This window comes from Sminthopsis crassicaudata, chromosome 1 (genome assembly GCF_048593235.1).
Source record: "Sminthopsis crassicaudata isolate SCR6 chromosome 1, ASM4859323v1, whole genome shotgun sequence".
Taxonomy (NCBI): domain Eukaryota; kingdom Metazoa; phylum Chordata; class Mammalia; order Dasyuromorphia; family Dasyuridae; genus Sminthopsis; species Sminthopsis crassicaudata.
In genome coordinates, this window is record NC_133617.1 from 329,561,721 (window position 1) to 329,588,129 (window position 26,409).

General features: G+C 33.2%; 1 protein-coding gene across 4 annotated transcripts in view; it reads left to right on the forward strand.

The window, feature by feature from the left end:
* Nucleotides 1-26,409, forward strand: part of DNAH5 (dynein axonemal heavy chain 5) — a 392,301-nt gene that overhangs the window by 98,124 nt on the left and 267,768 nt on the right. For 3 of the 4 annotated variants that reach the window (XM_074279119.1, XM_074279121.1, XM_074279120.1), the window contains exons 1-2: nt 6,568-6,916; nt 25,564-25,698. In XM_074279119.1, the coding sequence (XP_074135220.1) occupies nt 6,860-6,916; nt 25,564-25,698 (192 nt within the window). In that variant the 5' untranslated portion in view covers nt 6,568-6,859. Of the gene's footprint in view, nt 1-6,567; nt 6,917-25,563; nt 25,699-26,409 lie in introns of those variants that run through there. The other variant, XM_074279122.1, reaches the window with a different exon arrangement.

The following is a 26,409-nucleotide window of genomic DNA, read 5'->3' on the forward strand; positions in this document are numbered from 1 at the left end:
ATTTATGTGGATTTCTGAGAGGGAAAGATAGTGATGGGAGGTATGATGCCCCCAAGGCTGATGTCCAAAGCATCCAGCAGAGAATATGAGTTCTCCATGATATATTTATATACACAGTAGGTAAACAAAGACGGGGGTGTCAAACTCTGGTGAGTGGGAATCTCCAGGCAGGAACTATCAATCCAATTCTGACAGATTGGGGCGTAGAACCATAATTTTTTTTTATTATACCTTTTCATTTACAAGATATATGCATGGGTAATTTTTCAGCATTAATAATTGCAAAACCTTTTTTTCCAGTTTTTCCTTTCCTTTCCCCCCACCCCCTCTCCCCCAGATGGCAGGTTGACCAATACATGTAAAATATGTTAAAGTATAAGTTAAATACAATATATGTATACATGTCCATACAGTTATTTTGCTGTACAAAAAGAATCGGACTTTGAAATAGTATACAATTAACCTGTGAAGGAAATCAAAAATGTAGATGGACAAAAATAGAGGAATTGGGAATTCTATGTAGTGGTTCATAGTCATATCCCAGAGTTCTTTCACTGGGGTAGCTGGTTCAATTCATTACTGCTCTATTGGAACTGATTTGGTTCATCACATTGTTGAAGAGGGCCATAGGACCATAAATTCTAACAAACTCAAGTTAAAGATATGTCCAGCTTAGAGCCAGAAAGTCTGGACTCTCCCTTATATTGAGTTTACACATTGACAATTTATAACCTATGGAATAAGTAGCCCTGAGTTGTATCAGTCTTAATGAACCTGGGAGGGGGTACAACTAAGGGGATTGAGGCAGGACAATTGGGGAAACTGAGGCAGGACAATAAAAAGGAACTGTGGCACAACAATTCTACATCTATACTATACGGATCCTCATTTCTTCCCATTAAAATACTACTTATCCTTTAAGGTCTGTAATGTCACCTTATTCATTTAAATATTACCTAACTCCTCCAGAGAGAAACAATTTATTCCTTTTAGGATTTTTCATAATTTTGTGTTTATCTCTCCCGAACTTAACAAATTTTATTTTGTATCATATTACTTGTATATAGGCTTGTCTAATCTTTCTTATTAATTTGCAAACTATTTGAGGATAAGTAGCCTTATGTTTTTCATCTTTGTCTTGTACACAATGAATGCTGAAACACTGCAACTAAGCCTCTTAGCTATCCAAATAGGATAGGTGGGCCATTTTCTTTAAGTTCTTAGTAACTACTAAGTTGCCATCAATGTCCTGAAATATAATAATGTCAGCAAAAATATCTAGGCATTCCGTAGCCCATATTAAATGACAGGTAGAGATCAAAGGATGGTTTTGCATTTCTTAAATGGAAATCTGTTGAGTGCATACATATTAGGATCCTAGGGTCTTAGGCTGAGAACTGGAACATACTTTAGAAATTATTTGGTATTATCCTTTAGTTTTATAGATTAAAAAAGGGAGACTTAGAGAGGTTAAGTGACTAGCAATTTTAGAGAGAGTAGATTAAATTGTCTGATGAGTCTGAAGCTAGACTGCAAAGAGTTTACAAGAGAGAGGAGGAGAATAAGAGGAGACACTGATAATAGATTGCTCTTTTAAGAAGTTTAGACAAAAACAAAAAGACAGAAAATACAGGATGGCTGCTAGAAGAGATGGTGAGAAATATAGGATAATGGCTAGAAGTATGGTAGATCCTGTAAGACTTTTTTTTCTAAATATAAGAAAAAAACCATAGTCATGTTTGTAGGCAGCAGGAAAGCAGCTAGTAAATAGGGAGAGTTTTAAAATTAGTGAGAGGGTGGGAATAATAGAGATGAAAATCTACTGTAAATCTATCTAAGTGATAGTTAGGGAACAATTCATATTTCATCCTGGAAGTCATAAAGAGCCTCTGAAAACTTACTGAGCAGAGGAGTAAGAGTGATGTAGTCAAATATAAGTTTTAGAAGACATAATACATGTTATATATTTTTTAACAGTATAAACAGTATTTAGCAATAAATTTTGTTTTCCTTTCTTCTAGTTAATTTGCATATAACTCTAATGTAAATGAACATTAAATACTAAGAAATTAACATATTAAAAACGTTAGTTTGTAAATTATTTCTTAGAAAACTAGAGCTTCTACTAAAATCTAAGCAGGGATAAGTTCATCTAAAATGTACCCAACACAAACTAAACCATAATCCATTTTTGACATTTCCATTCATTTAAGAACAGAAACTACAGAGGACAAAAATAAAATTTTGAAAAAGGAGATTTGGATATTAAGGAATACATAATAATTTCTTTCACATTATTCAGGGACAAGGTGTTCTGATGTTAGAACATTGGGTATTTATTTATATATTTATAGAACATTTGTTATTTAGTCAGAAATATTCTTAAAATGCAGAAAGGCAATTTGTGAGACTTGATTATGCTTCCCTATAAGAACTTCTAATATATTTGCTCCAAGTTGAATGAATTCAACAAATGACTGAGATCACTGTTCTTTCTCCCTCATTTTATATCACCCAGATAACTTCTGCCGTTATCACCTTCTTCACCTCCTTGCATATGAATTCTTGGCCTTTCTCTATGCTATGGCAAACTTCTCTTCATTCATAAATAATCCTATTCTATTTTGCCTTCTCCAGTAGAATGCCTCCTTTACCACCTCCATTTTCTTACTTGTCTTCAATTTCTAGTTATCTAATCCCTATCATCTCCAGGTTCAAATATAAAATCATCTATTTAGTGGACTATTCCTTAGAATAATCAGGAGCATATATTTACGACCGTCAGTAAGCATAATATGCAATGGAGATAAACTGGAACCTTTCCCAGTAAGATCAGGAGTGAAACAAGGTTGCCCACTATCACCATTACTATTCAATATTGTCTTAGAAATGTTAGCTTCGGCAATAAGAGTTGGGAAAGAGATTAAAAGAATAAGAGTAGGTAATGAGGAAATCAAACTGTCACTCTTTGCAGATGATATGATGGTATACTTAGAAAACCCCAGAGATTCTAATAAAAAGTTATTAGAAATAATTCACAACTTTAGCAAAGTTGCTGGATACAAAATAAATCCATATAAATCCTCAGCATTTTTATATATCACCAACAAAATGCAACAGCAAGAAATACAAAGAGAAATTCCATTCCAAACAAATGTCGAGAGTATAAAATATGTGGGAATCCATCTACCAAAGAAAAGTCAGGAATTATATGAGCAAAATTACGAAACACTTGCCACAAAAATAAAGTCAGATTTAAATAATTGGAAAGACATCCAGTGCTTATGGATAGGCCGAGCAAATATAATAAAGATGACAATACTCCCCAAACTAATCTATTTAATGCTATACCAATCAGTCTCCCAAGAAACTATTTTAGTGACCTAGAAAAAATAACAACAAAGTTCATATGGAAAAATAAAAGGTCGAGAATTTAAAGGGAATTAATGAAAAAAAAGTCAGATGAAGGTGGTCTAGGTATACCTGATCTAAAACTATATTATATAGCAGCAGTCACCAAAATCATTTGGTATTGGCTAAGAAATAGACCGGCCGGTCAATGGAACAGATTAGGTACAAAGGACAAAAAAAGGTACAACTATAGAAATCTAATGTTTGATAAACCCAAAGATACCAACATTAGGGATAAAAATGCATTATTTGAAAAAAACTGTTGGGAAAACTGGAAATTAGTATGCCAGAAATTAGATATGGACCCACACTTAACACCATATACCAAGATAAGATCAAAATGGTTCCATGATTTAGGCATAAAGAATGAGATCATAACTAGATTAGAGGAACAGAGAATAGTCTACCTCTCAGACCTGTGGAGGAGGAAGGAATTTGTGATCAGAGAAGAACTAGAGATCATTATTGAGCACAAAATAGAAGATTTTGATTACATTAAACTAAAAAGTTTCTGTACAAACAATACTAATTCAAACAATATTAAAAGGGAAGTAACAAATTGGGAAAATATTTTTATAGTTAAAGGTTCTGATAAAGGTCTAATTTCCAAAATATATAGAGAATTGATGCTAATTTATAAGAAATCAAACCATTCTCCAATTGACAAATGGTCAAAGGATATGAACAGACAATTCTCAGATAATGAAATTGAAACTATATCCACTCATATGAAAGAGTGTTCCAAATCACTACTGATCAGAGAAATGCAAAATAAGACAACTCTGAGATACCATTACACACCTGTCAGATTGGCTAAGATGACAGGAACAAATAATGATGGATGTTGGAGGGGATGTGGGAAAACTGGGACACTAATACATTGTTGGTGGAGTTGTGAAAGAATCCAACCATTCTGGAGAGCAATCTGGAACTATGCCCAAAAAGTTATCAAACTGTGCATACCCTTTGATGAAGCAGTGCTACTACTGGGCTTATATCCCAAAGAAATACTAAAGAGGGGAAAGGGACCTGTGTGTGCCAAAATGTTTGTGGCAGCTCTTTTTGTAGTGGCTAGAAACTGAAAGATGAATGGATGTCCATCAATTGGAGAATGGTTGGGTAAATTATGGTATACGAAGGCTATGGAATATTATTGCCCTGTAAGAAATGACCAGCAGGAGGAATACAGAGAGGCTTGGAGAGACTTAAATCAACTGTTGCTGAGTGAAATGAGCAGAACCAGAAGATCACTGTACACTTCAACAACAATACTGTATGAAGATGTATTCTGATGGAAGTGGATATCTTCAACATAGAAAAGATCCAACTCACTTCCAGCTGTTCAATGATGGACAGAAACAACTACACCCAGAGAAGGAACACTGGGAATTGAATGTAAAATATTAGCACTATTGTCCATCTACCCAGGTTACTTATACCTTCAGAATCCAATACTTAACGTGCAAGAAGAAAATTGGATTTACACACATATATTATATCTAGGTTATACTGTAACACAGTATATTTGTATGAGATTGCCTGTCATCTAGGGGAAGGAGTAGAGGGAGGGAAGGGAAAATCTGGAAAAATGAATACAAGGGATAATGTTATAAAAAAATTACTCATGCATATATACTGTCAAAAATGTATAATTATAAAATTAATAAAAAATCATCTATTTAGAATTCAAAATGGTTCATAACCTGCCCTATTATTACTGTACAAGTCTTCTTACATCTTATTCCTTCCTCTCTCCATTAAGTATTTTGTAAATCAATGACACTGGCCCCCTTGCTGTTCCTCAGACAAAAGATGACACTCAGGTTTCTGGAGAAGATTCCTTATGAAGCCTTTCTACTTAATGCTAGTTCCTTCTATTTATTATCTCCAGCATATCTTTTATGTCCTTTGTACACAGTTGTATGCCACATATCTCCTCTATTAGATTGTGATCTCCGAAAACAGGCTATCTTGTGCTTTTCTGGGTGTTCCAGTGCTTTGCACAGTATTTGCCACAAATATGTTGAATAAATGCTTTTTGTTCGTTTGAAATTGTCTGTGCTCATTGAATAATATTCTGACTATGAAGTGGTTTCCTGAAGGTCCCTAACTAACCAGGATTACATATTTTGTGAAAATGATTGATCTCCATGGATCTGGCATACTTATTTCTTATCATAAATAAAAAACAAACAAACTTGGAAATCTAGTTTACAAGATATAAAAAAACAGGTTTATAAATCACTTTCTTGTGAATTTGGTTAGCATGACTAAATTCCTAATACTTGAATATCTTCCCTGATACTTTTACTACTTAAATTGTCTTCCTGAATCTGCAAATCCCAGGTTCAGAAAAATTCTATTTTCAAAAAGGACATAAATCTAGAACAGGATGCAACTTAGAAGTCATTTAGTCCAAACTTCTCATTTTCAGATTAGAAGAACAATTCTCATATAACTTAGGTGAGTTACACAGAGTTAGCAAATATCAGAATTTAGCTTTGAATAAATCTTTCTGACTCCAAGCCTGGCATTCTCTTAGACAATGACAAGTCCCTATGAGGCTTTCTCTGAAATTTCTGATCTCTTTCACTGCATTAGGAGCAGTCCATGTGACAAACTCATCAAAACATATCTCTAATGATTTTATACCGATATTATCACTGTAAGGATGATCAAGTTATTGAGCAGAACTGAATTACTATGCCATAGTTTATTTGGATTTGCAACTGTGTGAGCTCAAGTAATTTATGGACATAATTTCCATTTGCATATGAAATGAGTTTCTTGTTCTTTTTGGGAATTAAATGGTCCCTTTGGGTCACAATTAGCCTATCTGACAATTAGTCACAATTTGTCACAATGCTGGCAGTTAATTGTATACACCAAGTTGCCTAGGCAAAATCAGCTCTAATTTTCTCAACTTGAAAAATTTGCTTGGAGTTCTAACTTTACTTCTTTCTATTCTGTTATATAAATTTTTTCATTGCTGAAATAAATCACTCAAACATCTCTGTTGACTTGGAACCTATTGTGGAGAGGTTAATAGAATTAAATGGACATCAGAATAAACTGTATTGCAACTGAACTGTTAGTTGGCTTATATAAATGAATATGAGATTAGCCTGCTCAACAATAGAGTATATAAACAGTATTACCTTAACAACCTTAACAACAGAAGCAGTTGAACACAGAAATGAACGGATAAGAGAAACTCTGGAAGAGAGATAACTTTGAGGTCTTAGAAGTTGACTTTTAATTATTAATTTATTTATGCTGTAAACAATACATGCATGGGAGCTGGATTTAAAACTAGAGTATTGTTGGGAGGACTCTTCATTTGAAAAAAATTGCTGTGTGATGAATAAGCTAAATCTCTTGGGTTTACAAGACTATTGAGGGAAAATTAACTTGACGGGACAATCCATAAAACATATAGATTTCTGCAATGTTTAGGAGTGGTAGGAGACAACTATGGAAACAAAGTGTCACTCGAGTTTTAACGGTAAGGAACTATGTTATTTATAGGCTTACTTGTGTGCTAAAGATGATCATTAGTCATACTCTGGGAAAAATCCCTATGTCAAAGAGCCAAAGCTGCTCACTCACACATAGCTGAGCAATTGATTTTATGCTGATTTATGTATTATCTTAGTTGCATAGCATGAAACCTGAGGTACATTTCTCATATAAAAAAGGGGAATGATGTGATTAGACTTTTCTTTGTTTTACATATGTCTAACTAACTCAGAGCAGTTTGGAGAAGTTATTCATCTATTGAGAAGATATATGTTGGAGGCAAAGCATAATGGCATTCTTTTATCATTTTTTGCTCTTTTCTATATAAGAGTAGACCTATAAGAGTATGGCTTTCAAAATTAGTTCTTCCTTATTCTCTAGTATAATAAGGAATGAAGTCCAAGAAAATGAGATGCAAAGAAAGACTGAAAGGTTATATTGAAGCATAAGACTCAAAGTAGTCCTAACCCCTTTTAAATAATATAAATGCATTAAGGACTACTTAAATTATTTGAAGTAAATTAGAGGAAGTAAAAGTTACTAATTACTATCAGAATTAGAATTAAAGGGTATCTTTTATAAAAAGAAAAACTATATATAAGAAATAAAAAAGTAATAATAAATAAAAAATAAAAAAAAACTATATTAAAAAAAAACAAAACTAAAGAGAGAGAGTAAGGAAAGTAAGACATCAGTTAGAGGTTTTCTAACCAAGGTCATTGATTTAGAAAGACAATAACCTTAGAGGTCATCTGGTACAACTCCATCCTCCAGATGAGGAAACTGAGGTCCAGAAAAATGAAGTGTTTAAAGTCACACTTGGTAAAAGGCAGAGCACAAATCTTTAGGAAGGCGTACTAACTCCAAGTTCAACGTGCTAGGGACTGTTAATCATTTTCTTTTTCAGGCCTTTTGACAATTTCCAGATATTGCCCACATTATTTTCAATTCTATTTTTGTAGCTGCTGATAGTTTATGAGTCAACACCAAGACTGTTGACATTGGGGACCCCTTTTCTCCCTCTGTTCTTTTTTTACAGTGGTGGTCTGAAGATGGCATTTTGCTAACCCATTTAAAGATAGTATTTTGAGGCAGTTTGGGGATGTGTTTGTTGTCTCTTCCATATATGGATTGTTTTGACATTAGATAGATAGATAGATAGATAGATAGGAATTTTTAAATTCTGAGATTGCCAATAAAAGGCATACTTATACTAATAAGGTACTATGGGTAAAGGGAAATTATTTTCTAAAAGAAACTTTTTCATTTTGTTGGAGCTGAGAAAGTCTCAGAAAGAAATGGTTATAGACTTTTCATAGAGGAAAAAAATGAAGTTTGTTGGATAAATAATAAATCTCAGAATGTTTCACTTCTTATCAGTTACTATGGTTTGCAAAATAAGAGCTACAAGATTTAAAATGATTAAAAAATACCCAAAGAGGTTTTCTTCTTAAAAAGTACTTAATAAAATATTAAACACATAGTAGATGTTCAAAAATACTATCTACATGAGATTAAGATTGGGATTTATGATTCTAAATGTAACAATTATGAGGGCATGAGCCAAGTAAATGTTTTTATTTGTCATTTAATAAATACTTGTCAAATGAACCAACAAAAATGCATTAGATTGAATGAATGCCTCATTTTCTTTTGCAAGATATAATGTTTAAATGAATTTCAGATCTGGAATATACTGATTCTAGTATAAGTTACTTTTTTGGGAGTAAGCCATTTTGGAAGCTATATTAAATTATTGTGGACCTATTAACTGAAAATTTGTTATCATTTATTCAATCTATGAAAATAAACAAAGTGAATTTAATGAGTCCCATGTCATAAAGTCTCCAAGTAATTCAGATTATAAGTAATTCAAAGGACAACAGAAAAGAGGAGGATGAAGGAGAACAAAGAATTTGTGGGAGAAGTATTATAAAGGATGTTAGAGAATATATTAAAAGAAAAAGAGGTGAATCAGTCACATAGAAAGACTTGTGGCTGCCCAGTGTACTTGTCTATTGAATTTATCCTTTAAAAAACCCATTTTGATGTTTTTAAATATTAATTTTTTGTAGTAATATGAATTTTATTTTATACATTTACAAACATTATCTTATTTGATAACCCTGTGAGACAGATGCTATTATCATCTTCATTTTATAGTCGAAGCAACTGAGGCAAATAGTAATTAAATGTTTTACCACAGATCACACTGCTAGGTAGTGTCTGAAGCCACATTTGAATTCAGGTTTTCCTGATTCCAGGCTCAGCATATACCATTCAGCAGCCTATGGAGTCATGACACAGAAAAGGTAAATAACCCTTGATGTAGGAAAAGGACCCCAGAGTTCTGAGTTTATCTTTGCACACTTTGTGGGATATATGGGGAAAAGTCACAAAAGATAAGAAGGCATGGGTGGGTCGACAGGATTGTTCACAATGATGAAATCACAGATCCACCCAAACATCAGAAGTATTACTTCAAGATTCCTGGAGAACATTTTGTAAATTATTATTTTTTCTAAAATTTTAATTCTAAAAATAAGTGCTATAATAATTTACTAAATTGTAGTTTAGTTATCTGGCATAGTAATGGAAAACATTTTTCAGGTGTGCCTAGCCTTTAGAAAATGTAAGTCTACTTTTTAATAGCCCTGGTTTGGCTCTTTATATTACTTTAATGCTGATGTTATAATGTCAAATTATTAAAATGCAATCATTAGGTTCTTTACTGGGATGCATACATAAAAGTATCTGAAAAAAACCAAATAAGTTAAAATTAAAAAAAAATCTCTGTCCCAAATAGTCAATATTTAGCTCTTTTATATTTATTAAAATAATCTTCTTGATTAAAAAACATTGGTAGATATCAGCTTCCCCACTTTTTTCTTTCTTTTGGATGTGAATGTTTTGTGCCAGGTAATGCGCTTCAGCACTGTGGCTTAAATTTCTTTCCCCAACATTTGGTGAAACAGTTGCATTTTTTTTGTTAAAAGTAAATCAGGAATACATTCACATCTTGAAAATTAATCTATTTGTCTGTACAATAAGTCAAAATAAGTTTTTGAACTGGAAGGATGTTGAAGAGTTACTGTCTAATTATTGTTGACCTCTTTACTTTGGCATTTGTTCTTGGTAGTGTGTTTGTCCTTGCTATGGAAGAATATTGTAAGAGTGCATGGTATGCTAGATTCCTCTAACATATCTTTTTAATTCCAAAAGGATATCATATTTATTAATCTCTAACAAAAGAGAAATGGCAATAAAATATAAAATATAAGCCCAGATTTTCTTGGTTTACTTGAAACACTGGGAAGCATGGAAGGTCAAGGCAGTTTCCTGGGAGAATTATATAAATTAAAAGTCCTCAAGTTTTATTTGGGGCAGGATGCTAAAATGGATCCTTAATAGTCCTCCTGTGAATATTTTAAATGCTTATAATTAGAACCTAGTGGCTAGAAACCAATCAATAAACATTTCTTAAGTGCATACTATGTGTTAGGCACTGGGGATAAAAAGACAAAAACAAAATAGTTTTTACCCTCAAGCATCTTAATTATAATTAAAGGAAATATAACCTAAGCATATAAGCACTCCCTTGGAGTGTATAATGTATTGGCCTAGCCACTTCAAAGGACATATCAGGGAATATTGGGGTTCTTCTGATCCTCCTTTCCATGATAGCTGGAGAGGAGATGGAGGGAAGAGGCTGAATAAAAGCAATGTCAAATAGGATTGATTGCTGATCTAGGAGATGTGACTTACTTAGTAGATCCTTAAAAGGGAAGGATTCTATTTTTTTTCTCACTTTTTTCCTTTGAATCTTCCATATTTCAATAGTTCTCCCTGACTAGAATTTCTGAGAAGATGTAGCAAAGGATTGGTGTCTTTTCTTCTACATTGGGAACATGGATGAATTGCTAATTAACTTATGGAACATGGAATGTGGTTAGGCAGACCCAGGTACTCTCCAGGAAAGAGCATGATAACAGTGGGGAATAACATGTCAAAGGGAAAATAAGCACAGAAAGTACAGAAACAAACAATGAAAGGAGATAGTTTACAGATGCAGATGGACATGGGCATAAGGATAGGGTGGTGGGGAAGGGTAAGGCAAGCTAAGAGGGGAAAGAAAAAGTGGAGGGTGAAAGGCACAAAGAATAACGCATCTAACCATAGACTAGAATTTGGAACACTCAGGAGAAAGGACATGGATGGAAATGGAAAAGTGCTTGGTAGGCAAGAGTTTTTCCATTACCTTTTTGGGGATATAATTTTAATAATTGTGTGCAAGTGTTATAACACATATATGAATCCAAAAGTTTTTTGAAAAATATTGTATCACACCTAAACTATCTCTGAAGCAGAATGTGACTGTTTTTCTTATCCTTAGCATGGAATTTTATTGTTTATATCTATCTTTGCCTATCTAATAATTGACATCTTAGCAGTTTTAAAAATTTGTATCTATAAAGAATTTGAACATTTTCTCTTCTAATTACTAATAATTTTTATTTGCTTTGATTACCTATCTATTTGGGAGTAGATTGATTGAAAATATATTTATTAAGCACTTACTATGTGCTAATCTTGCTGTCTAATAGGACACAATATATAGAGATTTCTTAGAAAGGACTATTTTGGATAGGAAAGTTACAGGAACATTGAATAGAACCGTAGGGGAGAAAATTGTCAATACTTTTTAGTAGAAACTTGTTACCTACTAGCAATTGATTTGATTATGGTTCTAGAATGAGGAGGCAGGGAGGGCAGTTTGAGGCACTCATCAGTCAAGACAGACAGCATGGTCCTAACTTGAAAGCTCTGGAGCTTAATGGGCTAAGCATTCTGTGTCTTTAGTGTGGGCGTCAAGGCAACTGGTGAGTAGAGATAGATTCTGGTCGCAAATATATAACTATTCATTATAGTTTTTAGACATAAAATTTTATCATCAATGTGTTTTGCAAAGATTTTCAGCCATTTCTCTTTATTTTACATACATTTTTGTTGTTGTAAATAGGTCTTTATATTTATATACTCACATTCATTTTTTTTTACCTCACATCATTTCTTTTTATTGACTAGTCACAATATTAAAAAATTATCTAATTTTCTAATTATTAAAGAATAGATTAATTATCCATTTGGGGTTTATTTTGCACATGACATTATATAGTGATTTATTATTAAAACTTTTTATTCAATAATATTTCTTTGCTGTTACTTATTGTTCAATTTATAAAACAATAGTATTGTTCAGTCACATTTGATTCTTTGTGACCCCCCCATTTGGGCTTCTCTTGGCAAAATATTGGAACAGTTTGCTATTTCCTTCTTCAGCTCATTTTACAGATGAGGAAACTGAAGCAAACATGGTTAAGTGACTTTCCCAGAATCACACAGATAGTAAGTATCTGAGGCCAGATTTAAATTCAGGAAGACAGGTCTTTCTGACTCTAGACCTACTCTCTTTATTCATTGTGCTACATAACTGTTCTGACCCAACAGTGCATTGTAACATTTGGTTTTATCTTTTATCTACATTTTTAATTGAAAAATATTTCTTTATATTATAATTTAAGGCCTGTCAGTACAACTACTCTTTTCTTCTTCTTCCCAATCTCCTTTGATAATCATGACTGTTTATCTTTTTATATTGATTATATTATTTTTAACCTATTTTATTACATTTTTCATTGATCTTTTAATGGATATTGTTTTAAATTTATAGTTAAGTAGTATTACTTTTTCACTCTATTGCTTTGGGCTTGCCATGTACTCTGTATATTTCTCTACTTATTTTTCTGTTATTTCTATAAATAAATACATAATTAGTTTTTTCTCTCAAAGATATGTATCTTCATAAGTCAATATCCAATATTGGATAATTATTATAAATGGCATTTTCATTTTTTTATCAATTTCTTCTGATTTATGATAATGGTGAAAATAATTTTTGATAGTTTCTCATATCCTGTTATTTTACTAAAATTATTATTGTACAATGATAATTTTTTTGTTGCCTCTAGGATTTTTTAAATAAGCCATCTGGAAATATAGTCACTGCAATGGTTTCTTTGCCAATGCTCATTCTCTTATTTTTCGTCTCCTGTTTTTGCTATAGATAGCATTTTTAAAGCTATGTCAAGTATTAATGGTGAGATCACACATTTTCTATCTTGGAGATTCTTCTAATCTCTGAAAGTAATTTTATTTTTGCAAATCAGCAGTGAAGGAAACAAACATTTCAACTATAACTTTGGACTACATAATGCTCTGTTTAGCCTTAGTGAGGACTCTCACTTATTTTTGAACTTGGCTATTTTATTTTGATAATCTGCAAAATTTACAAAATCATTAGTGTGAATACTCTTTATATGAAGATGGTAGTCTTGTCAGCTTGTGTCATTTAGTCCTGTTGTCCCATAAAATATTTCTTGAAAAAAAGTAAAAATCTTATTGATATTCTTTGTTGCAGTCACCTACATTTCCCACTCTATTTATTAATTGCTTACAGTTCCCACTGCACAGTCCTTCAATATGACCCAACCCACTCATCACTTATAACAACAAAGAAAATAGAACTGGATTTGATGTTATATGCAGTGTTCTACCTACATGATCCCCAACTCTGGCAATAGGTGGAGGAAGGTTATCTCTTCATATATTATGATAATAGTGCCATTGTTATATCATAACATTCTTTTTTTTTTCATTTATATTGTTGTAGTCATTATATATATTGCTTTCCTGTTTTTCCAATTTTACTTTTCATTGGTTCACATACATCATTAGATTTTTCTCTATATTAATTATTGTTATTGTAATATTATAGCACAGTAATATTTAATTACATTGATATGCTACCATTTGTTTAGCTATTACTCCACTGATGGTTATTTTATTTATAGTTTTTGCTACTAAAAAAACTGCTTCCATAATTATTGTGCTACATATGGGATTGTTCATTAATTTCTTTGGGGAAATGGAATTTGCAGTGGAACTTCTAGGTTATAGACAGGACATTTTAAACATCCTTTGCATAATTACAAATTATTTTTCAAAATGGTTGGAATAATTCTGAGTTCTTTCAATAATGTTTTATTAATAAATCTGTCTTTCCATAATCCCTTCAAAATATACTATTCTGACCTTTTTTCATTTTTTCTAGTTATTTGAGAATAAGTTTCAGAATTGCTTTAATTTCTCTTATTATTAGTAACTTGGAATTTTATTCCATATGTTTGTTAGTAATTTGTAATTCTTTTGAGAATTATTTGTTTATATCTATTGACAATTCATGAATTGGAGAATTATTGGAGAATTGGAGAATATACATTAATGATATGTAAACTACTTCCAGTTTTAAGTAATTAAAATTATTTATTTTAACTATTGTAATTGCCTTTATTCAAAGCAATGGATTAGTTACTAATACAGAAGATATGGCCTGTTTTAAAAGGGAGTAACTTATCTTTTGCCTCTTTTCCCTTTTTCCTTTGACTTTTCCAAATGGCAGTAGTTTTCCCTTACTAGAATTTCTGAGAAGGTAGGCAAAAAGTTGGTATCCTTTATCCTACCTCAGGAACCTGGGTGAGTTGCTAATTAATTTACAGAATTATGAAATGGGTTTGGACAAATCCAGTTCTTTGGGTACTCTCCAGGAAAAACCACAATAACAGTAGGCATAAGGCAAAGAAGGTGCATTTGTAATGTGCTCTCCTGGCACCCACCAGAGTACCTTTGACCACTGTCCTTTGCAGTGTGAACTCTACCTGGCTCGCCTCCTCTGAGGCCTTCTAAGGTCTCTGGCCACAATCTCTTGAATCTATAGCTTAATAACCGGTAGCGCACTTAAGAGCAACCACGTGTAATCTTAAAAGCCTTTATTATACCTATTCACATAATGCCCTAACTGATGCCCTGACTTGTTGGTTCCCGAGTGAACACCTGGTCAGAAGACCCACGTGTTCACTACCAAAACCCTTACCTCTTTTGGCTATCCATCTTGGCTTGGCCACCCAGGCTGGAAAGCCAGATAAGCACAGAGAATACAGTAGCCAACAGTAAAAGAGAGGGTAGGATATAGATGCAGTTGAATATAGGGACAGGGATGGGGTGGTGGGGTAGGGCCAGACAAGCAAAGAGGGAAGAAAAAGTGAAGGGGGAAGTCACAGAGAATAACTCATCTAACCATAGATTAGAGTTGAAAATATTCAGGAGTATAGACCCAGATGGAGATGGAAGAGTATTCCTTCTTTTTCTGTCATTTTGTTTGGGATATAATAGTATCAATGGGGTGTATGCAGTATGTGCTATAGTGAATATGGTATTAGCAGTAACATAACCTATGGAAAAAAGATACAAAGCAGGGACTTCTGGGAGGAAAGAAGAAGAAAGAAGGCAGGAAGGGATGAAGATCGCAGTGGGTTTGGATGTCATGAAGTCAATTGGGAGAGTAAGAAACTTTGCTGTAGGATAAAGATGGAGAGCCAAGTTGAACAAGCATGGTTATGGGGTAAATGCTACATTGTGGAGGGATGAAGCTACAGATAAGAAATCATCTGATAATTTGACAAAGTGTGTGATTCATCCAACAATATTCTTGGGGAACTAAAAAGATTCTGCTTAATGGCAGGGGCATTTTTAAGTAAGTCTTTTACAATGATTGAACTATTCTGGGTAAAAGAGGACAAAAGAAATGACATGTATGTAGACACATCATATTTTCTATATTTTCACTAAAGGGTTTGATATACTTGTTCTTTCTATGTTTGTTACTAACTTGGATTAATATTCTGTGTTTAAATGCTGAATAGAAGCCTTGAATTTTTCGTGATGAGTCTCTATATTTAAATAATATATGACAGATCAGTTACAAGACTAGGGGAAGATATATGGTTTAAACTAAGGGTAATTCTACAACTTTTTTTTGTTTCTAGCCCAGAAAGTTTTCATATAGAAAGTGGTCTTAAAACTAGAATTTGAGCTATAGCAGTATATATAAAGAGGGAGGAAGGAGTTTAATTGACTAGAAATTCCCTGAGCTAAGGGATAGGAGTAGCTTCAATGAAATTTAAGATAGCAAGAAAGACAGGCTTATTAAATTGGAAAGAGTGGAAAATGAGGGAAAGTTACCAACTGGGGAAATGAAAGAACCATGAAACCTTTAACTTAAGTGAATGCTAGAGTTTATTCATAAGTACCCAGATCCCTCTTGACTTTGTAGTGTAATACTATTTCTCTGGTCTAAGATATATCTGTTTGTAGCCAAGGGTGAGCAGTCTCATTCTATTTTAATGAAAGTGTACTCAACTGTCGTACTGGTCGGGACTTGAATGATCTAGCCTGGTGCCCATTTTGTTTAGCACATGCAATCTGGATGAAGTGCTCTTTAATGAATGGAGTTGGTACAGCAATTTCTTTTCAGCTGTTGTCCTTAACCTGGACAATTGAAAGGGAAAGGAATAGAATATGAAAGCAGTAAAGGGAAGCTACAAGTTAAAGTTTCTATAATAGAGTTTCTAAACTGTTCTCCCCGATGACTAGGAAGCAATTCTGAACTTCCCTGAAAAGACTATCACACATTCTTTGTCTGAAGGGGCCTGGTTTAAAAAATGAGTATCAGATTTAGAAAATTAAAAAGTAGATCACTAGCGGAGTGATCTTCACCTTTGTAGGAGTAAGAGGGAAATATGCTTATTCAATCCAAAGCGATCCACTATACATTTATTAAGCGTCTATTATATTTCAGGCACAATGCTAAGTGCTAAGTAGACAATAAAAAGAGAATTTTTGCCCGCAAGGAACTTACATTCTACAAGGATAGGGAACACACATAAATGGACAGGAAAGGGAAGGGAAATTTATGGATACCAGGGGGTACTTGGAATAGGGGCATTTTATTTTGCAAAGTGGACTCAGCTGAGTTCAGTTCCTTCCCTCTGCAAAGAAGGAGTCTGGTAGTCTTCCCTCTAGCCATCCTATCAGAAGGGAGAGAAACTGAAATAAGTGTTGTCAATCAAGACTTGATTTAGAAACAGAAGGCTGAATTTCGAAGTGATGACCTTACTTGGGAGGATTGAATTGAAATCAGGCAGAGCATTAAACACAAAGTGGACTGAAGGCTCAAACTTGATGGATAAAAAAAAGGAGTATAAACTAACTATGAATGATGTTTCTCTGGCTCTTGATACTGTGGCATATGAAGTGGGAATTATACTGCCAGTCAGAATTTAATTAAAATATTTTTAAAAATTAATTTTTTTTTCTAATTGTGGAGTGCTATTCATGTGTATGGTACTATTCATGGCTGGTAATGAATTTTAATATATTTATTCACCTAAAAATTCACAAAGATGAATGCATTATTTTATATTTTTAACAGTGTAGAAGCTTTCTCTGGAAGTAAGTTAGGTGCTTAGGAGGCCACTAAGGGACTCACTTAATAGAATAGTACAGGTCATTAATTGTACTACTACATTAATGAGCCCCTGCTGACCTAAAATAAGTTATATGTCTTCCTAAGTATCTAACTACTTGGGAGTGACTTGTAAAATGCTTAACTCAGCTTTTAGATTAAATGAAAAAAAAAACCTGATCAGGAACAAAGTACCTCTAGGTAGCTAACATTTTTCTTTGCAGCTCAACAGATAGGAGGAGGCATATGGTAAGGGAAATAAACCAATGTGTCCCATCTGTTCATTTTGGCTTTCTTTATAAAAAATTGTTTCTTACATGTAGCAGTAATACTAATGAACCACAATCAGTAGGGCATAGGTTCTTAGTTATTGTTTGCATTGATGCCTCTACATTCTCTAGTTGGATTCCCTTTTAATTTCTAGAAGGAATTAATTGTATTTGTGATATGGCTGACTTGGATTAGGACCCAGCAGTGGCCAGTGGTCATGGAATAGAATAAAGCTGACTCACCCTGTATGGTGAATAAATCCATGACCTTGATTTCATTATTATTCCTCTATAGCCAAGTGAATTAACAATCCATAGACTTGTGATTGAGTTCCATTGCTTAATCAATAGCATATTATTATTATTCCAGAGTGATCCCCAACCCAAGATTTATAATAATTCAAGTTGTTTCCATTTATCTCAAAGGTCTTTAAGCAATTCTCAATTTAAAAAAAAATTATAGTAATACCTCATGATAATGGGCTTTTATTATGTAGATTCAGAAGTACCATGGCTCAAGTCATTCAATCATTCATTCAGAAATAATTTATTAATTTTCTAGTGCACATAAAGCCCTCTACAGGAATCCTGATTAGATGCCTCATTGTAGAAGTGGCCAGAATTCTCAAAATCTAGTCCAGGGAAGAGTAAACAACTCCAGAAAAAGTAAACTCCAGGAAGTGTAGGAACTAAAGCAGGAGCCATATTTTGCCTCTAATTATAAACTATTGGTTTCTCTTACTTAGCTCAGCGTGGAAAAGCTCATCACCAGGAAACTAGCCATTAGTGATGAATTCCTTGGAAATAACATGCTATGAAACAACCAAAAAAGTACCAAATGGCCAGAAGTCTTATGAGGGTCCTTCTGTTCTTTATAGTGATGGGGACAAAGTAACAGAAAAAGTAGAGGGCATAAAAGTTTTAGACGATCTACAAACATTATTTTAACTTAGGAACATCAAATATAAAACTGATCCAAAACCAAATGTACTGAAATATTTTTGGTGGAACCAAATTATATCAACATTGGTATTTTCATTATAAATGAAATGTTAAGTTAGACAAATATAGAAATGTAAGTCATAGCAAGAGCTTCACTGAAATGTAAGATAATAGGTATTATTAAATTGGAAAGAGTAGAAAATGAAGGAAAGTTACTGTAATTCTGGAGAAACTAAGGCAAGCTAGAGATTAGAGAGTTTTTAAATATTTTATTAAATGTGAGAGATATACTGGCATCAAATGGATCCATGGTTTGGTCCCAGGACTGAATGAGACTTCTCCAAGAATCCAGCATCCATTCAGCATCCAGTAGCCAATTCGACTACTCCATGACATATTTATACACAATAGCTAAACAAAGGCAAAGGGGTGGGGTCCAAACTCATAGTGAGTGGGAATCTCTAGGCAGGAACTATCAACTAAGCTCTGACAGATTGGGGAGTAGGACCATAAAATTCTAATAAGCTGGGACTCAAGAAAGTGTCAAACTCCAGACACAAAGTTTGAAGTCTCCCTTTCTGAGTTTACACATTGACAATTTATAACCTTAGAGCAAATAGTCCTGAGTTATATCAGCCTTAATGAACCAGAGTGGGGGTGGGTTGCAAGTAAGGAGATTGGGGCAGAACAATTATGAAAACTGAGGCAGGACCAATTAGGGAAACTGAGGCAGAACCAATTTAGGGAAAGTGAGGCAGGATCAATTAAGGAAACTGAGGCAGAACTAATTAGGGAAACTGAGGCAGAACAATTTAGGGAAACTGAGTCAGGAAAATTAGGGAAACTGAGTCAGGACAATAAAAGAGAACTGTGACACAAAATTTTCAAATTGGGAAATAAAAGAACCACAAAATCTCCAACTTGGATGAATTTCAGAGTTTATTCACAAGTATCCACATACATCTTGACTTTGAGATAAATGGAAAATTAATTCTTGAGATTTCCTTGGAGAGGCAAATTAAAGAATTATCAGAGTTGGTTTCATTCTGCGCCCACAGGCAACCAGAGGGATTAATTGATGAAGCATTTGGTCATCTTTCCTTGATCTTCATGATTATGAGCAAGAATCACTACAGAAATAATTGCACCTTATTCACTCAGGATAAAAGAGAGGAATTCTATTTAGAATCTCACAAGAAGGTCAAGACCAATTTAATGTATGCACACTTGAGGTATGATACTTGATGACCTCAATGTGAAGGTGGGCTCAGAGCAACAAAGTAAAAAATACATTAGAAAATATAGTATGAGATTAAAAAATGAAAGGAATCAAAAACTTGAAGATCAGGCTTCTGGTTGTTTATGTACAGCATAAATACTTTCTTGATGAAGAAGATCAAAATATACTGGATATAAGAAGCATTGAATATCACAAAAAGTGAAATTAATTATATTGTAACAGATAGGAAAAGATTGTAGAAGATCAGAGTCAGTAGCTCATGTGTATTCAGATTATCAAGTAGTTTAGAAAAGGTCAAAAGGAACATCTTAACTAGAATAAAGAACAAAATTAAAGCTGACACATGCAAATATTATGCTATATTTTATGTTGATATATTCAAACAAGCTATTAACACTGAACAATTGATAATGGCTAAAGTAAAAGGCATTCACACTGATTTACTGTTTCCTACAAAAGTTTAACACACAAAACAATCATTGTAATGAGGACAAATGACCCAGAAGTCACCTTAGCAATATCTAGAGAAATATAACATGTAGAATCAAGTTTTAGTGTATTAGTTTTGTGACTGCTTGTTTCTTTGGTTGCCTGGTAGCAGTTTCTTTGGTTAAATTCTATAAAAGCTTGCTGGGTGATGGATTATCAATGAACAAGTTGAATAAGCAAATATTTGTTTGCTGTTATTGACTTTTTCTCATAGCATAATATCACATTACTCCAGTATGTTTTTCAGTTGAAAGAGTAATTAAAGATCAGAAACAATGAAATTTTTACATAAGTTCGGTGGTATATATTTTCTTTCTTTTTAAAAAATTTTTTCATCTTTAGGAATCAAAAAAATTAAAGTAAAATACTTTATAAAACAGATTGTAACTAGATTTTGGTTCAAATTCTTAAACTGATATCCTATAGTTACTTTAATTCTACCTGCTTCTCCATTTCCCTTTAATCTTATTGCACTTTTTTGGCCTCATCTAAGTTTTCTGTTTTCCTGGCTCTTCTTCTCCTTGCATAATGTGGCCTAAATCTGCAATATATATATACACATATATGTATATGTGTATATATATACACATATATATGTATATATATATATTTAAATTCAGAAAACCAACATCAAAATATAAGAAATTATTCTCTTGCTCCTTTTTTTTAAAAAAAAACTTAGAGGAAGAAAGACTTCTTAATATGGCAATGATTTCCTAGGCTTTATCAATATTTCAGAAAGTTCAATGTAGCAAGAAGTAGCTCAGAGGTGTCAAACACACCACATTCTTTCATGGGCCCTGAAGCAGATTAAAATGTAATGGGGAAATTTTTTAATATAATAAATAAAATACAAAAAAACCAGATACTATTACATTTTAAAATGAAGTCAATATACGACCTACAGGAATCCTCATATATGAATTTATGGTCCCATTTCTATTTGAGTTTGACACTACTGTAGTAGATATCATTAGATTTAAAACACCAGATTCATCATGTTACTGTTCTACTCACAAACCTTTAAGAGCTCCTCTTTTAGTACTGCATTACTTTCAAATGCCTCTGAGTAATTTTCCAGGCTACTCATAATTTTGTTTAGATTTTATTTCTCTTTACTTCCCACTACACAATTTCATCTTCAAATAGTCCAATCTCTTCAATCTATAATTTATAACCTTATGACTTTATTCTTTTCCCTTGTAAAATTTCCTTAAGATAATATCCTTATTCTATGGACAGCTTATTCATCTCTTATGATCTAACTCAAGTCCCAACTCTTCTGTGAATAATTTCTTAATGATTTTTTTCTTTTCTAATTCCTCTTGCTTTAGATGTTCATACTTAAAAGTTAGCATTGTAGATGGGAATAGAGAGCTGTGTTTAGAACCTTGAGACCTTGGTTCAAATACATTTATAATTAACATTTATAATTGGTACAGTCATAGGCAAGTTACTGAACCTCTTTAATAGGGCTTTGTTTACTGATTTATAAAATAATGAATTTTGAATTACCTATCTACCTACTTTGAAGACCTTTAAAAGGTATAAAAATTTGAATTTCTATGAAATGTAGCCCTAGTCTCTAAATAACTACCTCAAAATCAGATTTTTTTGTACCACTTATCTACAGATCTATATTTTAAAGTGACATTTCATTTTCCTCAAAGACAGGATAGTAGGCAGAGAGAAAGCTCATATACAGCTCTGTATTTGAACCCAGATTCTAATATATACGTACTGTGGGCCCCTACATTTAACTTTCTGTGTCTCAGGGAGCTAAAATTTATAAGGTTCAGAAAAATTGTTTACTTGCTTTGGAAGAAGAAATTTCTTTAGTGTACGAGGATTCCCTATGTCAATGAAATCACAGATTCATAGATAGTATTATGATGTACAACAATCATAATACCATCCATGCATAGTGGATATAACTGATATTCAATATTTTTGAATCATTGTGTACATGACTGCAAAACATTGAAAATGCAATGTTGCTGGCTCTCTGGTTCCCTATGTATGCTAATGTAAACCTTCCACCTTACGCTCAATTAAGGGAATTTGTATAATTGTAGAAGCCAGGACTTAATTTTATGTAGGTTGACATACACATGGAAGATTAAGGCCATTCATTTGTCTAGTTTGTACCTTTCCTTCTTTCCTTTTTAGCCTGAAGTCTTTGCCAATCATGAGTCTCATTTCTAAATTAACAATTATTATTTTTTATTCTTCTTTCACCTTTCTCTTTAAGTCTTTTAGTTCCTCAACTCAATTACTTGCTTCTTGATTTTGATTTGTTTGTGCCATGTTCTTTACTTCTAGTTGTTCAACTTTTTGGTTGCCTTGTCCTCTTTCTCTCTAAATTGGGGAATGTTCAATTAACACCATTGCCAGGAGTAACCATGAATTATGGAGGATTATAGATCCTCCAAAGTTTTATAAATAAGGGACCTCCGAGGACTTTAGAAAGGACCTTAGAGATCAGTGACTCAGTCCAACATAAAGGGGAGGCAACTATGGCTTAGAGAACTGAGATTACTTGCTCCAATTTATATAGTTCATAGGTATTAGAGCTAGGATTTAAACTCAGATCATATGATTCAGGGGGAAAATTCCCAATCAATTAAAGATGTCCCAAAGTAAAAGGCGATGCCTTGGGAGTTACTGAATTTTTCCTCTTTGGAGGTTCTCAGACAGAAACTAAATGAAAACTTGTCAGGCATACTATAATAGGGATTCCTTTAGGATTTGCTCTGGAATACCTAGCCACTGAAGTCTCAACTTTGAGATTCTATGATTTCTTGATTGTGATTCCAAGTTCAATATTATTCACCATATAATTCTCAATAAAATGATCAGATTTCCTTTTTTGCACATGGATTCATCTTGCATTCATTTAAAATATTTTGGACTCAAAACAAAAGGTATGAATGTGAAATAGAAAAAAAGCATTAATTTAGCACAAGTTATGCTGTTATGGATTTGAATATTGGATCTTTCATTTATTATTTTGTAAGATTTTTCAGTCTCAATTTCTTTATAAAGTGGGAATAATAATAATATTTATTTCAATGACTTAATAGGGTCTTTGTGAGGATAGTTTATATATACACATATATATTAGCTGTACCCACCAGTGATTTGTTATCTTGATATTTGCTTGTATTTGCTTATTTCACCAATCAGTATGTGGAGTAATGGAGATGGGGCTGGCTTGGAAACAGGAGGAGGATAATGTTAATAGTTGAAGAACTTATGCAGTTTTGAGGATGTTCCAATACATTTCTGATCATAAGAACTTAAGCATCATCAATTTTTAGTGAAACTGGAGCTTTGCAGAAAGAGATGTGCTTCAGTTGATAGTCATAGTGACAAGAGACTTCAAATTGAAAGAATGAGGGAAGGAAACTGTAGATTTGCTCTAGTCAGCTTAAGGGAGACTTCTGGATTTGAAGCTACTACATCTATAGTGAATTTAGACTGTTTTCCTATGTTTCAGTGCTGTAGCTTGGGATATTGGTGATCAGATACTCTCTTTGGGAGGCTATTCTAATTTGAATTGTTTTGCCATCCTATAGGTGTGGCTGACACTGAAATGGTTGTCATTTTTATCAAATCCATTTTAACTGCTTATTAAGATAATGACACTTGTACAGGAAGCATATAGGGTTATTATGATAACAGAGAGGGGCTCAATTGTAAGACTGTAAACTCTTCTACTAGATTATAAAGTCCTTGAGGTCTTTTTTTCTTTCTCATTCCCAGTGCCTTGTGCTGTTCCTGGCACATAGTACTTGCTTAATAAATGTTTATTGAGTTGAATTGTCTCATACCTTTAGGCAGATAAAAAAGGACCTGGAGGAAAGATTATAGTATGGATAGGATATTAGATTCACTGAATGTTCACAGAAGACTATGGAGGTACTCCTGGAACCTCCATTGAAACTGATTAAATAAAACTCTGTCTGCTGTCATGATTACAAAGTTCAGCTAAAGAACCTTTGGGTAGAAAAATTGAGAGATTATTTCATGGATTTTCATATTTGGACATGTAATATAAAATGTCAATAATAAACAACTTTTGACACAAGGGAAGAATATTAGTGATTCAGCAGTCAGTGTTTTAGAAGGGTCTGTTTGTAGGTATCTAGAGGTGAAAAATCAACATTGTTGTTCTCTTCTTGGCATTTTATTACCATTTCTTGGGCCAGGAGTCCAAGGTTTGAGATAGTATTCAATCCTTTAAACATATAAGGATAACTAGACAGGTTTTCTCACTAGTACTGCTAGAAGGCCTTTGCTTTCAAGAAAATGAATGAATGAAAACTTGGCAAGATATTTTAGAAAGCTCACTAAAACTTATTAATACAGTGATCCATGAAAATTCCAGAGGAATCAAGATGAAAAATGCTATCCACATCCAGATAGAGAATTGATATAATCTGAGAGCAAATTGAAGTATTTTTTTTTCTTGTGGAAGATTGTGGAGCTGGCAGCACTAGTTCACTGGCTATAGTCACAGCACAACTTACCAGTGTCTCATTTCAGTCCTATGGCCCCTTTAACAACATCTCTGTTCTGAAATTGGGTCTGCTCAGGAGCTATTTGAGTTAATCTTGTTAGGCTTAGGGACATAGAATGACATATTGAAAAGAGTACTGGATTTGGAATCAGGAGACATGGCTTGAACTCTTAGCACCACTACTTTCTAGTTATTTTGACCATTGGAAAGTTGTTTCTCCTCTAGGAGTCTCAATATCTTTGTCTCTAAAATTGTAAAAATGATATTGTGCTACCCTACTGAATTATGTGGAAAGCACTCTGTAATCTTAAAGAACTACATAAATGTGAGCTGTTATTATATATGCAAATAATATGGAATTATCAATCATGTGTGTCCAGAGGGGCTACCTTTCTCTGCTTCCCTTTTCCTAATTAGAATCAATGTCCAAGAGCATCTGTATGTATATGCCCTCCAAGGGTTTTTGTATTTTTTTTTTAAACATCCTATCTAGGGAATAAGTATGATTTAAGTGATGGTGTTCTAAAATTAATTCAAGACCTCATAATTTGAAGCTGCCAGTTTCAGTGATGTAAAATGTGCCGAGAAATATTAAAATCAGGATAATAAATAAAGTGAGATGATTGACCTAACATTTAGACATTATTTGAATACTACAGACTTAAACAGCAACAATAAAATTAAGACATAATAAAATGAACTTATTTGGGGTGAATAAGCAATTTCCATATGTTTTTTTTAAATTATTCAGCAAAAGCTTAAGGAAGAGAAAGATGCTAAGCGGGCTCATCTTGATGGCAGACATGACTACCTCTTTGACGTTTTAGCCTGCTGTGTGGACTTGGAGAAGGCAGAGATAGAAGATGCCATTTTGGAGGGGAATCAGGTATGTTTCATGTTATAAAATTCTGAAGGATGAAAGAGAGAATATGGGACACAATTCCAAGGTGGAGTCTTTTGATTGTAGCACTTGTGCTTTGCTAAAATCTGAATGTATTCAGTCTTGTGTCAAAGAAGGCTTAGATTGCAATGGAATGACCTACTTTTAATGATATTGCCCCTATGATAGGACTCTAAGTCCCTGGAGAGTGAATTTAAGGCTACAAAGAATCTATGAGAATGGTAGAAATCTACTTTGCTTAGGTTCAAGGGGCATGGCAAAGAGTCTTCTACTTCTGACTGAATTGTAGATTCAGGATATTAAAGGAAAGGAACTTATTATTCAGGTACACAAGGTAAGCCCTTTCTTCTAGCTGCTTCTTGATTTGTGTGTTCAATTTACTTGATCTCTTATGTTTTTCTCATAATCAAGTAAAATTTAACTGGGAAATCACATGCTCAAACTAATAATTATAGTTTAAGGTGCCTTTTAGAAGAATCATGAAATTATTTCAGTCACACATATTCAGATAACTTAAAAAAGTCAATTCTTATTATTTGATATTAATCATGTACCATGTAGTAGGCTGTTGTTTAGTAGATATTGTCTTTATTTCTAAAGGTCTTAGAATTTAGTTCTATCATAGAATAAAAACAGAATGGTATTAAAATAAAATACACATTTAAAAAATTAAAAAGCAGGAAAGGGTGAACTTAT